We start from the raw sequence: 14629 nt of genomic DNA on the forward strand, positions 1-14629 counted from the left end.
AATATTCAAAATATTTAGAAAAAAAACTATCATTTATCACACTGGTGTGGGACGCGATTTGCGTCAATACTCTGGCTCCTTGTCATGTTAAGCTACTTCAGTTGGTGCTGGGGCTGCTGCTTTGATTGCCGCAAACGTAGCAAATATATCCGTCTCAATAATGTACAAGGTACTATCTACACGCCTCAATAGGGCTACTAACCCATCCCATTACACATCTAAGCGCTGCAGCTGGCAGCTCCAGTGGAAGGCTCCTTTGCAGGATGCCGACTAGATTATGGGTACCACAACGGCGCTTATTTCTGCTGTGAAGCATTAATGTGTTTCGGTCTGAAGGGCGCCGTAGCTAGTGAAATTACTAGGCAAATGAGAACTAGCATCTACCGTCTCAAGGTGACGAGCGCAACTGTAGTGCCGCTCAGAAATTTTGGGTTTTTCAAAAATCCTGTGCGGCACTGCATTGTAAATGGGCATTGCGTATGAATTACCATCAGCTGAACGTCCTGCTATTCTTGTCCCTTATTTTCATAAAAAAAAAAGCTTCTTGGTCATACTTTCTCATAGTGATAGTTTTAACTTCATCTAATCATATCAAGTATTGTAAATATAGTTGTAACCGAGTCTTAATGAATAAAAATTAATCTGCAATTTAAAATCCGTTGCTAGCAAATATCCCCTTTCTTTTAACATTCTTTAATGAATAAATTAACAACATTTTCTGTCGTGTTTGATTCAGATTCAATGAATCTATCTGTTCTCGCGTCAACAACTGCATCATTAAGGCAATGACTAAAAGCTATGCGGAAATATTTCCATTGAAAACTCGACGATATCTGTTAGACATTGCATTGTTTGTCCCTTTTAAGGCACTTACCGTATCTTGTAATTAGGAAGTGTGTGCCTTTGAGCGACTGCCCTCCTTATATGGGCTGCTACTAAAGCGGCCAGTCTCGGCTTGAGCTGTCTTCCTTGGAACCGGCCTCTCACTCGGAGTTCAAGTTTTGGTGGAGTCTCGAAGGCTAATGCCCAATGTGTGTATGGTGTTCTTCTGAACATCACTCGAAGGGTTCCACTGATGCTTTCAACTGAGAGATTGTTATGATTATTAAAATATATTTGTTAAATTTTTATTTATGTTATTTTAGTTACAATTGCGTTCATAATAATATTTATTATTACATACTAGCTGATACGCCGCGACTTCGTCCGCGTACATACTTAACTGAGCTCGTAGTAGCAACTCGAATTGTTGGATACCCAGTGCTCTGTGAACACCTGAATCACTTGACGTCGCTTAATTGTGTGTCTTCTACCGCATTTATCACGGGGAGTGTTCCGAAGAGCTATTTAACCTGATTCCTGCCGCCGAATTCCACCTTCGCACGATACGCCACGAGCTTTCTTCCACGTACTACAAAGTTGTGGAATGAGCTTCCTTGTGCGGCGATTCCGAGACGATACGACATGGGAATCTTCAAAAAAAGCGTGTACACTCTCCTTCAAGACCAGCAACGCTCCTGTGATTCGTCTGGTGTTTCAAGAGAAAGTGGGCCGCGGTGATCACTTAACACCAGGTGACCCGTATGCTCGTTTGTACCCCTATTCTATAAAAAAAGTAGATACATTACAATTAAATTTTAAAAATAAAAGAACACTTATAATATACAGGTGGTTTTTTAGAGAATGGCGGTGATGGCCGAGTCAGAAACTACGACACTCAGAGAAGAGTTATGAATGGAATCATGCCCTCGATTTATAAGAAGTTTTTTTTTATATTTTCTTAAACTTTTGACGGAAAGCGACCCGAACGATTTTTCAATAAATTTACATCCTGTTTTAATGGACCAATGGACTCTGTTGCTTATAAGGATCAAACTTTGCAAAGAAATCTATTACAGAAAACGAAAGCAAATAGAGAAGATTTTCATATCTCACTTATATCTGACCAATAAGTTATCTCCGATGCGTAAGTATAAATGTCTCTCTAATGACCTTACTGCATTTGATACCATGACAGTATATTTTATCCTCGATAGAATATCAACAAAAAAGTAACATTTCTAACAAAAATTTGAATAGGATATGAGTTTTCTTCCTTGTATAAATAATAAAACAGAAATTTTGGTATTTTGCTTTCATTTTAACTAATACATTTATTTGCAAAGATTGATCCTTATCAGCAACAGAGTCCATTAGTCCAATAATAGAGGGTGTAATTTTTTTTTGCTAAATCATTCGGGTCGATTTCCTTCAAAACTTCAAGAAATTTTAAAAAACTAAATATACAGTCATTGGTTTCTTATAAATCAAGGGCATGACTCCTTTCACGATTTGCCTCTAACTCTCGTAGTTTCCGACTTGGCCATCACCGCCCTTCTCAAAAACCACCCTGTAACCACCACCATGCTGTCACTTTTTGTAAGTAATGATGTGTTCTGCTAAGTCATAGTACATTATTTTATTCTATCATCAATAGTTTTCGCAGTGCATGCACGCAATTTTAAGGTAATTTTTTAACACCTTAGGTTATATAATTGGAGTTTTAGGAAGGATGCCTAAGTTTTTGAAAATACAATATAGCCTATGTCATCCGAGGATAGTGTAGCTACCCAATAGTGAAACAATTATTCAAATCGGTTCAGTAGTTTTAAAGCCTATTCAATTGAAACACACAATCAATCAAATCTTTCCACTTTTTTATAATAGTATAGATTTAACAATTCGGTTTTATTTATTGTGTTAGTAAAATTTACAAAAACTTTAACAAACTATGTTTTGAATATTAATTGTACATATATAAGAAATAGATACACATACTGTACCTTTGCCCAACCTTAACGCAGTGTCCAAGGGAACTAATATTCTCTTATCCCAAACAATCCCAAAAAAACCTTTATTATGTAAACACCAATACGATACTGTTTTAGCAATATGTTACTACTTTAGATAAGTTATACGTCTAAATAGAGATTAGATAACGATGAAAACAGGCCAGGTTTATAACTTTAGTGTGCGTGATAAGCTTAGCTAGATGTGTTAGTGTGTTTTTTGTACATTCCGCAAAATAGAGGTAAACTGTCAACCTCAATTTTTTAGACGTTTTCACAGCTGTCACAGTCTATCTAAACGTATAAATGATCTAAGGTAAAGTTACCTTAGTAAGGTAATAGAATAAGCTTCATTGTCGTATGACAAATGAATTTACGCATATAATATAAATACTTGCCTGTAATAGAAATATTAGCAATTTTCCCCAACAACATAACCGCGTCAAGTTCAATCCTAAAGCTACCATCGTAAGCTAGGTCCAGTCTTAAGTCCAGAGCTCGTAGTCTTGCCCCGTCTTCCTCCAACTCCCCACTCACAATTCGAAGATTTGAAATGCAAGGAAATTCCGTACCTACTTCTAGAGACCGTAGCTGAAAATAGGATAAATCTTTCAATAGGTGTGTGTATGTGTCTAGCAAGATGTGAAAACCATTTAAACTGTCCGGCTATTGAGGTAACATTTTTTTATAGGTCCCCAAGTAACATATATGAAATTTAGCTTTTATATATTATGTAGTATAACGAATGTATAAATATAATTATTAAAATTACGTCAGTTGGTGCTGGGGCTTCTGCTTCGACTGCCGAAGACAACAAGCGTCGCAAATATGTTGGTCTCAGTGAGTCATACATCTTTGTGCCGTTTGGTGTCGAGACACTAATTGGCCCGTGGGACCCAGAGGCGCGGAGAATGTTTAAAATACTATCTTCGCGCCTCAAGAAGGCTACTGGAAACCCAAGCGCTGGCAGCTATTTCGGTCAACGGATCAGCCTTGCATTCTAACGCGGTAATGCTGCCAGTATTCTTGGTACGCTTCCACATAATGATAGTTTTAATTTTATGTAGTCATAGTATTGTAAATACTATGACTACATAAAATTCAAACTATAGATTTGTTTTGTTTGAATAATAAATGATAAAATAATTAAAGTTTAGGCGTGTCTGGCAGGGAGTAGCAACTGTCATAAATGTCCGGCAATGGATGACGAGATTTCTAAAGTTAGTCTGAATAAAATATAAAAAACTTGAATTTTATACTTTGAATGAATTTTACGTACAATTTTATCCACCTTTACTACCTGTTACCTGCCCAAGTTACCAGAAACCAAACTCTATAGTCGCTGGTCGTTCTTACCCGTTTATTGGACATGCGCAATAAAACTTTCACCTTTTATAATATAAAGAAGATCTGCCTTACTCTATATAGAGTATGCTCTTGGTCCCTGGGCCGTTTTAGTTTGGGAAAACTGCAGACGGTAATTGTTTCCACAAATTGTCTTTGCGAATAAGAAGCTTCTCGAAAAACATGCCGTTGTAGATTTTCAAAAGGCAATAATTATGTTGCTTCGATGATGATATTCTTTTATTTAAAATGGGTGCGATATTCTAAAGCATATCTTAGTACTTGTAACTCTTTTGCGGTTTTTTATGATCAACATATTGCATTTTAAAATTATCCACACAATTAAATCTAAATATTTTAGTATCTTTGTTGCATCACTTAGTACAGATTATATCTAAAATGTATCGTGAAGCTATGAATATCGATTTAAAAGAATGGCAATAAACCTGCGTTTATTGGCAAATGTGTGTGGGTTGTTAAAGTCAGCCAGAAAGCATTTCCATCTACCCTCACCTACTATCTTCTACTGGAATAACTATTGAAACTCAAACTCGGATTAAAAACACATTTAAGGTTTCCACAGCAACAGCGGGAGGACTGTATCGGGCATTCAACGAAAAAATATATACATATTGTTATATTTTTTAAACCTTCAAACAAAAATTTAGTTATATAAAAGTAAAGTAAGTACATAATATATTTTTTTTAAACTTGATAACATTTGTTAAGAACTGAAGCAGGATTTTTAAATTTACAGTATTTTTTCATGGTGAAACAAATTTCAGAATGTTACTTCATTTTAATTTCTTATGTCGAGCTAGCTGCATACTGTTTAATTATTTTCGAATAAAGTTTACGTCATTGTAGAGGGATCTAATAATTTTTAAACACACAAAGGCTACAATTCATTTTTAATTCACTAATAATTGCGTTCATTCATTTTTATTACAACCCTCTTCATAGGTTCCATAATAGAACGACAGTGGCTGACTTACTGTTAAAGATTCAAATAGTTTCCCTGAAGAAGTCTTAGCGAGCAGTTCGGCTAGCTCATTGGCCATGCGACGCCGAAGCCAGCGGGTATCAGCTGTGCTTTGTTGGAATATGAACTGAAGCATGGCGTTGAGAGCACCTTCAGGAGTACCCCCAGCACCTCGTGTTAGTTCGTGCAATATTTCCTGGAAATAATTCACTTGTCTAGAAGGGAAAAATAAATCAAAAGATTTTAAACTTGGGCACCTGCGAAGATGAAAATGGTCAACTGTTTATTCCAATAAGATTTACATAAACATTTGTAGAAGGGGTTGGTAATTTAAACGCACATAATAAAATTGAAATATCTGCATTTTACAATTTCCACTAATAATCACAATTTGGGCAACGTTACCCCTTAAAATTACACAATAAGTAATGCCCATATAGCGCACGACCGTCTATCGTGAAGGTGCTACAAACTGTTAGTTTGCACTGCTGTAGAGCCAACTGACTTACACGAATCAAGATAACTAAACATATAATATTCAAAATTCAAACATTTTTATTCAAAATAGGATGTGACAAAGTCAAAAAACTACCAACCATTCCAAAATGAATGCCTCAGACCTGAGAAGAATGGGCGCAACAAACTCAGCGGGCTTTTTTTTTCATCGAATAAATATGTCTACAAAGTAATATTGTACAATTAAACTTATTATTTAATAGCCTGAGGGCGGTCACTCCATTCCCAATCTGTGGTATCATTAAGAAAGTCATTTATGTTATAGTAACCACACAAACGTTTTTTTAACAATTCTTGTGAATAACGTAATACTTTTGTTTTGAACATTTTCTGGGATCTTGTTGTAAAAGCATATACATCGCCCCACAAAAGACTTACTAACTCGACTTAGCCGAGTAGTAGGCAAAATATTATAATATATGCTATTATAGTTATTTGTAATAATAGTGTTATCTATATCAAATAGTATTTAAATATTAACAGAGTTAAATAAATGTAATTAATAATTGGGATATCTTATGGCAGTTCATGACGTTGGTAACGCTTGTTTACACATCAAGCTAACACAAGAAAGGTCAAGAAGCATCTTGTTTCCATCTTAATCTTATATATAAAATTCTCATGTCGCGGTGTTTGTAGTTAAACTCCTTTGAAACGACTTGACCGATTCTCATGCTCGCCCACGAGGGTTCCGTACAATGTATAGTTTTCAGATTTTTCCCTATACTTGTAGTGTATTGCTTGCCAAAATTCATAGTTATTTTTAATTGTAACAGTATTTATGCCCAGACTAAGTATATTACACTAAAACGAGGACCTATATATCATTGGTTGTCTATGAAAATCAACGCATACTTACTGGTGGTATAGTTATGGGCATGCTAAAGTCTTCCTCGACTGTGGGCTTCTTCTCAAAAGGCCTGATGAAGTAGATCAACAAGGCAACAGGCACGGCTAGCGCCGACACTGCCCCAAACACAGCAGCCATTAGCAGCCACCACCAATCCGGCATTTTGTCTTACTTACTTACTTACTTATACCTGTGAAAATGAAAATTGATTACTGTTTAGTCCAATAAGATTTACACAATAATAATAATATGTCATTTATTTCAGGCATTTTAAACCCATTACAGTAAATTGAATAAGATGTACTTAAAAATAAAATTGTATACATCACAGTACTTAATAATTAAATAACTTAAAGCTAAGATTGCCCCAAAGGGGGGTTCGTACAAAAAGTAATGTACTGATAATACTATTTCCGGTTAATGTCACGATGCACCGAAAGCCAGTAATGGAGTATAGGATTCTCTGGGTGCTCAGAGCATACACTGAGAATTTCGTTTTCGGATTCGCGAATGCGAGACCAAAAAGCAGCAACTCGTGATCTTATGACAGCGAAATAATCGGGGACTCTGGCGTCGGCAAACATGCCCGACGCACTCCAATATTTGGGCAGTCTCATCAGAATACGGTATGCATTATTATACTGCACTCTGATGCTGCTTCGTGCAGTTTTAGTGCAGTTGACCCAAAGCTGACACGTGTAGAAGCATTGACAATATGCTCTAAATAGTGTCAGCTTCGCCTCAGGACTGCACCGTGCAAACCGGCGTGCGAGCATATTGCATCGAACAGCCACAGCCCTCCGCTCGCGTTCTATAGCGAAGCGCTATCACACAAATTCTCAGTTAGGATATGCCCCAAGTACCTGAATCGGTCCACTCTATCTACTATCTATGGATACACCGTCTAAAAAGACCATCGGAATTCTCTCCAGACCTTTTTAGCCGGAAACACCATGATTTGTGTTTTTTTACATTATATTTTAGGTCATGCTGCCCTGCATATTTTTCACAGATAGCCAGCAGTTTCCTGAGGCCTCTGATTGAGGGACTTAAAAGCACCATATCGTCAGCGTAGCTGAAGTTATTCACGCACGTTTTCCCTATATGACAGCCAACTCCGGCATTCCTAAGTTCCACAATCAGATCATTGACATAAAGGCTAAAGAGGTCCGGAGTGGTCAGCCCTCCTTGACGCACGCCGCACTCTAATCTAAAGTCATTAGAGATGGCGTCGCCCCATTTTACATTATTTGTTTGGTTTTCGTACCAGTATCTCAACAGATCTACAGTTTTTTGCGGTACATTCGACCAGGTGAGTTTTTGCCATAGTAATTGGTAGTTTACCAGATCAAAAGCTCGGCTCAGATCTAAGAAGCATGCGTATACAGCGGTGTCCCTACGTGTGTAGCAGCTAACTGTCGATTTGAGAGCAAATATAGCAGAATCCGTTGAAAGACCGGGACGAAAACCAAACTGCGCATCATCAATCTTTAAATTACGGTTTACATCCGGGTAAATTAATCTCTCCAGTATTTTTACTATAATTGTACCTAACGAAATTGGCCTATAGTTTTTGAGACTGGAGAGATCGCCAGTTTTATTTTTAGGGATAGGAACCACCACAGTTCTCATGAGATTTTTTGGCAAGAAACCTGTATTTATGCAAATGGTAAAGAGCTCCGCCAATTTACTATAAATTTTATCACCTGCATAAAGTATATGTTCCAGGCTCAATCCATCAAAACCTGGAGCCTTTCCCCTTTTCATTTTAGTTGTAACACTGGCTATATGGTCCGATGAATAACGAAGAGGTTTACATTCAGTACTATCATTACCAGGCGATGAGGCATATTCTGCTTTACGAGTAGACAATGGGTCCACTTTGAAGTGGTGCGAAAATAAGTCGGCAATGAGTTTTGGTTCATGCTCTTTATCAACGCTCGCAGGTAAATTTGACCTATAATTCAGACGTTTCGAGGCCTTCCAGAATTACGAAGTTTTTATCTGCCTGATGCGAGGCTAGAATATCCATGTTTATCTGGTCCTCGTTATTTTGGCACCACTTCAATTTATTTTTAAAAATCTTACGACTGTCCGCCATTTTATCGAAAATCGCACCAGTTTGCGGTTTACCACACCATAGCCAATATTTGAAATAATATCTCGCTTTTTGGTGACTCTCACGAACGTGGTAGTTCCATCCCAAAACTTTCTTATGTCTTACGGGTGCATCGTGACACACACTCTTTTTGGCAGCGTCTTGTAAAACCTTAACAATACTGTCATAATAGCGGTCTAATAAAAATAAATGGGCATTACATAAAATAAAATTACTAAAATTACAATCTATACAGCTTAAAAAATGACTAGATAAATTAATATCACTCAGGTTATCACAACAATGGATATTATACCTATTGGTTTCGTTCATGTCTCTGTTACCCCAGTGAACTCCAGATAGTGTCTTATTTTCTATAGATATTGTTATTTTTGTTATTTTTTATCCATCCATTTCACACTTAATTAGAAGGGGAAAATGTATAACAATAATAAGGCTTACATAATTTACACGAATATGTTAACAGCTACATCTACCTGGGTAAGCAGGTATAATTTAATAAAACAAATAATGAAGACGAAGTCGAACGGAGAACAAAAATAACCTGGAAAAAATTCTGGTCAAGCAAAAAAATCTTAAAAGGAGACTACTCGATGAATTTGAAAAAAACAGTATTTGATACCTGCATAATACCCTGTTTGTTATAACAAGCTGTATATGTATATGGCTGTCAAACATGGGTATTCACGACAAGAGCTAAACAGAAGATCAGGACAACACAAAGAGCCATGGAGCGAAGCATATTAAAAATAAGGAAAATACACAAAGTCAGAAGTGAAGAAATTAGACAAAAAACTAAGGAAACTGATGCCCTCATGCAAGCCCTTAAATTGAAATGGCAATGGGCTGGTCACGTAACTCGCTATAAATACAGCAAGTGGACACTCAGAATCACGCAGTGGAAGGGACCTAAAAGAAAACGACGAGTAGGCAGACCCGAAAAGAAGGTGGGCTGATAAAGTAATGGAAATAGCCGGAAACGACTGGCAAATAACGGGTAAAGACAGAGACGCGTAGAAAAAGTTGGAGGAGGCCTTCACCCGAGGAGGGGTTCATATCCAAATAAATAAATAACTTATACAAATAAGTAACACGTACTAACATCTAGATATTAAGAAAAATATAAACTAACACTAAATAACAACATTTGTAATGTACATATATTAAGGATATGAAATAAAAAAGGCTTTATTATTATTATTAATAATTTATACGTTTGGATAGACTTTGACAGCTGTTAAAACCTCGAAAAAAAATTGAGGTTAACAGTTCTCCTCTATTTTGATCAATGCACGCACACTAAAGTAATAGCCTGGCTTGTTTTCATCGGTTGTCTTACAGCAACAGGCTCTATCTAGACGTATAAATTATTTAAGTTATAAGGTTACAAAGTCTCATGGCACGGTCAACTAAAAAATCTTAAAATAGTTACTCAAATGTTATCTGGCGATAAATATTACAAATATTGGGTGTGAAACTAAAACCAACGTACTTGGAGCGCGCGATTTCGTGAAGTAGACATTGGACAAGTACACTCCTCCTCTCCTCTTCCATAAAAAATAAATACAAAGTAGAACATCTTTCTTACTAGCGTTGATTAACGCAAGTTTAGCGCGAGCACATCCCGCCAATTCCGAGATCCCGTGGGATCGACAATTTTCACTCCCGTAAATACCGAAATTCATGCAAGCATCTTAATATTCATGTCAAAACAATAATATGCAAACTTGTTACCGAAATAATTACAATCACAGGCGTATTAATTCAACAGATTATTTCCCAATAAGCAATTAGTATTACTGCCGTGCCAGTGAGTCGAAAATTCTCGTCTTATTGATGAATAGTATGCATCAGATATTGTTAAACGATAAATTAATATTGTATGCTTAGCCTATAAATTGTTATTAATGCATGGTACATTCTAACGCTTGTTGTTGCACTTTGGAACTGACATATACATAGATATAAAGCCCTTAAATAAATAAAGGAATAAAACAAATAACCTTTTCAATTTTTAATGGACAAATGTACAAGCGTAATCTTTGCTGAGGTTACTCAGCCTTCACTGACGTTACACGTTCTAACATTCACGATACGAGTAGTCTGTTAATTTGTTATTAGGGTATGTCCTAATGAGTCCTAGTAACACCGCGTATTGAACTATTGTGTTTGCCACTCATAATTATAGCTCGTAGTTAAGCCCTGCCGCATTTACGAAACACAGTATCTTCATAACGCGAGTATTACAAACACCATATGGGAGCTGGGTGTAGTCGCCAAGAATAGTGTTACGCTTATGCATTAGTGGATGCATTAACCGCAGAAGAGATGAAGCGGTGTTTCATCGGCCTCAATGTAAAATCTGCAAGTTTTTTGTTTTTGATTACGACATCATTGGGGTGCCTGTTTACTGCGACAGTGACCAGTGAGCATACTAGTGAGTTTGATTAGGCTTATCCTGCTTTGTGATAGGGCTTCATTCGCGTTTCGGTTGTTGGATGCCTTTATCAGTGCTTTGGAATGGTGTAAACTTGTTGTGTTGCTACAGCGTTTAAGTGCTTCTTGTTGACAATGGTACCTCAGGGCGTGATGAGTAACGCTCTTAGATAGTCCACAAATAGGTTCCGGACCATATTGCACTGCTCTAGCTCCAGCTCTTGCGAACTCATCGGCTATTTCATTACCTATAATTCCGGCATGCCCTGGGACCTATCTGAGAATCACTCTATTTTTCATATCTAATGTATTTAGGCAGTGAACGCAGTTTTTGACTAGATTTGACGTCGTCGTCAAGTCTACGTGTAAAGCCATGCTGCCTGACTGTCAGAGTGAATGTATATGGTATAGTTGAAGCAGCCTTTTTTGATATTGGTTTCCGCGCATTCTAAAATGGCGGGCACCTCTTGAAATATGTTCAATTTATTATATTTATTGTACCAATTTATTTTTTATGTGACAAAAACTTAAAGTCTACAGCTTCGGCTTTTGAGAACAGGTTCTTTGCTCAGCTGGAATTTGTTTATTAAATAATAGGGGAACGCCACAACTTCACAATTTATTTTTATTCTATTATTTCTTCAACTTAATAACGAAAACCACATTAAAAAGGTTTTGCCATCATAAACACTACAAATCCTTAAGGTGCCGACTTGTAATTTATTATACAAATAAATGGATCATTTATAAATCCGATTTTGTTTTTTTTTCTTATCAATAGATTAGATTTTCAAGATGGCTTTCGACAACTTTTTGATGTCTTGATGATAACAAATATTAGCTTAATCTTAAAAACAAAAGAAATCCAAATGATCTGTGTGGCACTGGTCTTGCAAAACTGGAGTCTACTCAACTACAGTTGTGTCCATACTTTAATGAGCACCACACTGATTTTCAGTGACCCCATTGTGTGACGTTAAAACGTTAAATTAATAGAAACAGCCTTTTGTATGACAAAAAATATCGCATATCCGGTCAGCGAGTTATACATAAAGTTTAAGAGTCTGACAATCAGCACAACAGGTGGTCCGCAGTCCGGCCCCTGAGCAATCCTTCTCGTCTGAATGTTAAAATATATTGCCACTTAAAAGCCGCCCGCAGGTTCCGAGCAGTTTTTATTGCGGGGAACATTAATTCATTTTCTAAAATAAGTAGTAAATCATACCTTATAAGCGTGTGCCAGAGAAAGACCCGCCAAAATCGTTCAAACAAAAATAATATAAAAATTGATTTTCATTTATAACGCTCATGTAAACATCTTTATATATAAAAGTTTATTGTCACGTTGTTTGTCCGCGATGAACTCCGAAACTACTGAACTGATTCTAATCAAGTTCTGTGTAATCTATCTGTGTGCAGTTTGATCCAACTTGAGAGATAGGATAGTTTTTCTATCGATTCATTTCAAATTGTATTCCTCTATGAGATAAATTTTTGACGCACACTTTAACAGTTAAAGGACAGCGAAACGCGAACTAATTAGTATAATGATTGAAATTCTACAAATTTAGCATGAAACTACAAATGTATGTTATTTTGTATATTATATAATGTTGTGCATTTGTTTAGGTGAAGAAAAGCGCACCGGTTACCAGATAATATGTCATATATATTATGAATTTTTAAAGGAAGGAAATGACAAGCATGCGTACGGGTCACCCACCTAATTTTGTAATCACCAACACCCATATTCTCCTGTAATACCAGAGAAATCACAGCCGGCCTTTTAGAAAAGTGTAAGTACGTTTTTTTTGGTACCCATGTCATATTATCCTGGATACTGGACACACCACCCAATGAAGCTCGTTACATAGTTTGGTTGTTCGTTTCCACGAATACCGCAAACAAACCGAAAGTTCCTTGAAAACCGCACTATACATAAACGCCACACATCCATATGTTATGGATGATATGAAAGTTGTCGAGTCGTGCAATGGTGGATTTTGGCGGCAGGAATCAGTTCAAATAGCTCTTTGATATCTGATCAAAATTGACCGTGGGCTGTGAAATAAATCGAGATTAATTTCTGAAGTGTGGTACATTGTGTTCTCAAAATTTACGATGGTACAAGTCACAAGACCCAGCGGACTGTACTATATTTACAAGTGCTAACTGCAGAAAGTACATGTTGACTTTGTTGAAATCTGTTTTATGAAAGCATAAATCAGAAACAATTTATAGTGTTTCTCATGAGGATCTTAAATATCCCGATTGAAAATTGTAAAAAATGTAAAATCTTTTCGAATCTTCTCAACGTTGGACAAAGCGCAGAAAAAAAAAACTTCATATGACCAAAACGCAGTCCAAAACGATAAATAATGTATCTTAGTTATTAAAAGGTACATACACCTTTTCAAAACATAATTTAAAATCACCGGTTTTCTTTGTAAAATATATTTATAACTGTTTTTGTAACTAGTTTGCCGGCAAAAATATATCTTAATTTATGACTCTTATCAAATTCGCGGAGAGAATAACAAAGGAGAATTATTGACACAATGACAACTTGAGTGATGAATTACTTAATAAATTGATTGATCGGGAGGATCCTAGATAGGTGTTTAATACATCCATTATAGTGTAAATTATAACTGAATGAAGCTTTTGGAATAACACCTCAAATAGTTCTTATAAATAACAATAAACATTACAAGCAGATGTGAAGCGATTCAATCTTCCTAAACTCTCACATAGCACAAACAGTTATGCCAACTCACCTGACGACCATACCGTTTTATCCTCTACGCAATCCGTATTCACAGAACAATTAACATGATCTTACATAATTCTTTGTTAATTTATAGTAGGCAGAACCGGGGACAGAAACGTTTGCATTGTAACGCCAGCCGATAAACGGCGGCAAGAACTACTAAATGACCGGGACGAGCTAACTAATTTTTATTCTGATAAAACAACCCAAGGAGCATGCGCTGTGAACTCATCGAAATTTCACCCTTATCGCACCGGTCAGAGCCTTTTATAACCTTTAATTAAGAATAATTATTTGTTTATGAGTACTTATAGTCATGTTTTATAGGCTCTAAACTTTATTACTTGCACGGGTTAGCCTGGTTAGCATTCGTGTGTGTTGAAAGATTAACGCGTGCGCGAATTTCGCCCTTCAAGCAAATCAATAGTTCAAAGGTAAAACGAAAATATAGCCGATAGACATCGCAGTAAGACTAGGTATGATATGGGTTGATGAACGTTGCATTTTTTAGTTCTTCGCATAACAACTTTGTGTGTATGTAATATACAGGTGTGAAACAACATGTCCTTAACGTGGGGGAGTTGCAATTGGAACATGATTCTGAATATATTGGCAATGAAAATTTTATTATACTATAGTTTTTGTGTTTTTTAGAAAAAAATTAAATACAATCCATTTTTAATCGTTATTTTCTAATTATCTTTATTGATAGTCCCTAAAATTATTAAAAACTAAACAAGCAGAAATGTATTTCGCCGCAACAGCTGTCAGCATCAGAAACGTT

General features: G+C 36.3%; 1 protein-coding gene across 3 annotated transcripts in view; it reads right to left on the minus strand.

The window, feature by feature from the left end:
• Positions 1–14021, minus strand: part of LOC126971833 (PDZ domain-containing protein 8) — a 48888-nt gene extending 34867 nt beyond the window's left edge. For all 3 annotated transcript variants that reach the window (XM_050818278.1, XM_050818277.1, XM_050818276.1), the window contains exons 1-5: positions 13853–14021; positions 6530–6710; positions 5168–5350; positions 3227–3419; positions 875–1085 (exon numbers count right to left, since the gene is read on the minus strand). In XM_050818278.1, coding sequence (XP_050674235.1) covers positions 875–1085; positions 3227–3419; positions 5168–5350; positions 6530–6682 — 740 coding nt within the window. In that variant the 5' untranslated portion in view covers positions 6683–6710; positions 13853–14021. The remainder of the gene's footprint in view (positions 1–874; positions 1086–3226; positions 3420–5167; positions 5351–6529; positions 6711–13852) is intronic.
• Between the last annotated feature and the right edge of the window lie 608 nt (positions 14022–14629).

This window comes from Leptidea sinapis, chromosome 24 (genome assembly GCF_905404315.1).
Source record: "Leptidea sinapis chromosome 24, ilLepSina1.1, whole genome shotgun sequence".
NCBI classification, from domain to species: domain Eukaryota; kingdom Metazoa; phylum Arthropoda; class Insecta; order Lepidoptera; family Pieridae; genus Leptidea; species Leptidea sinapis.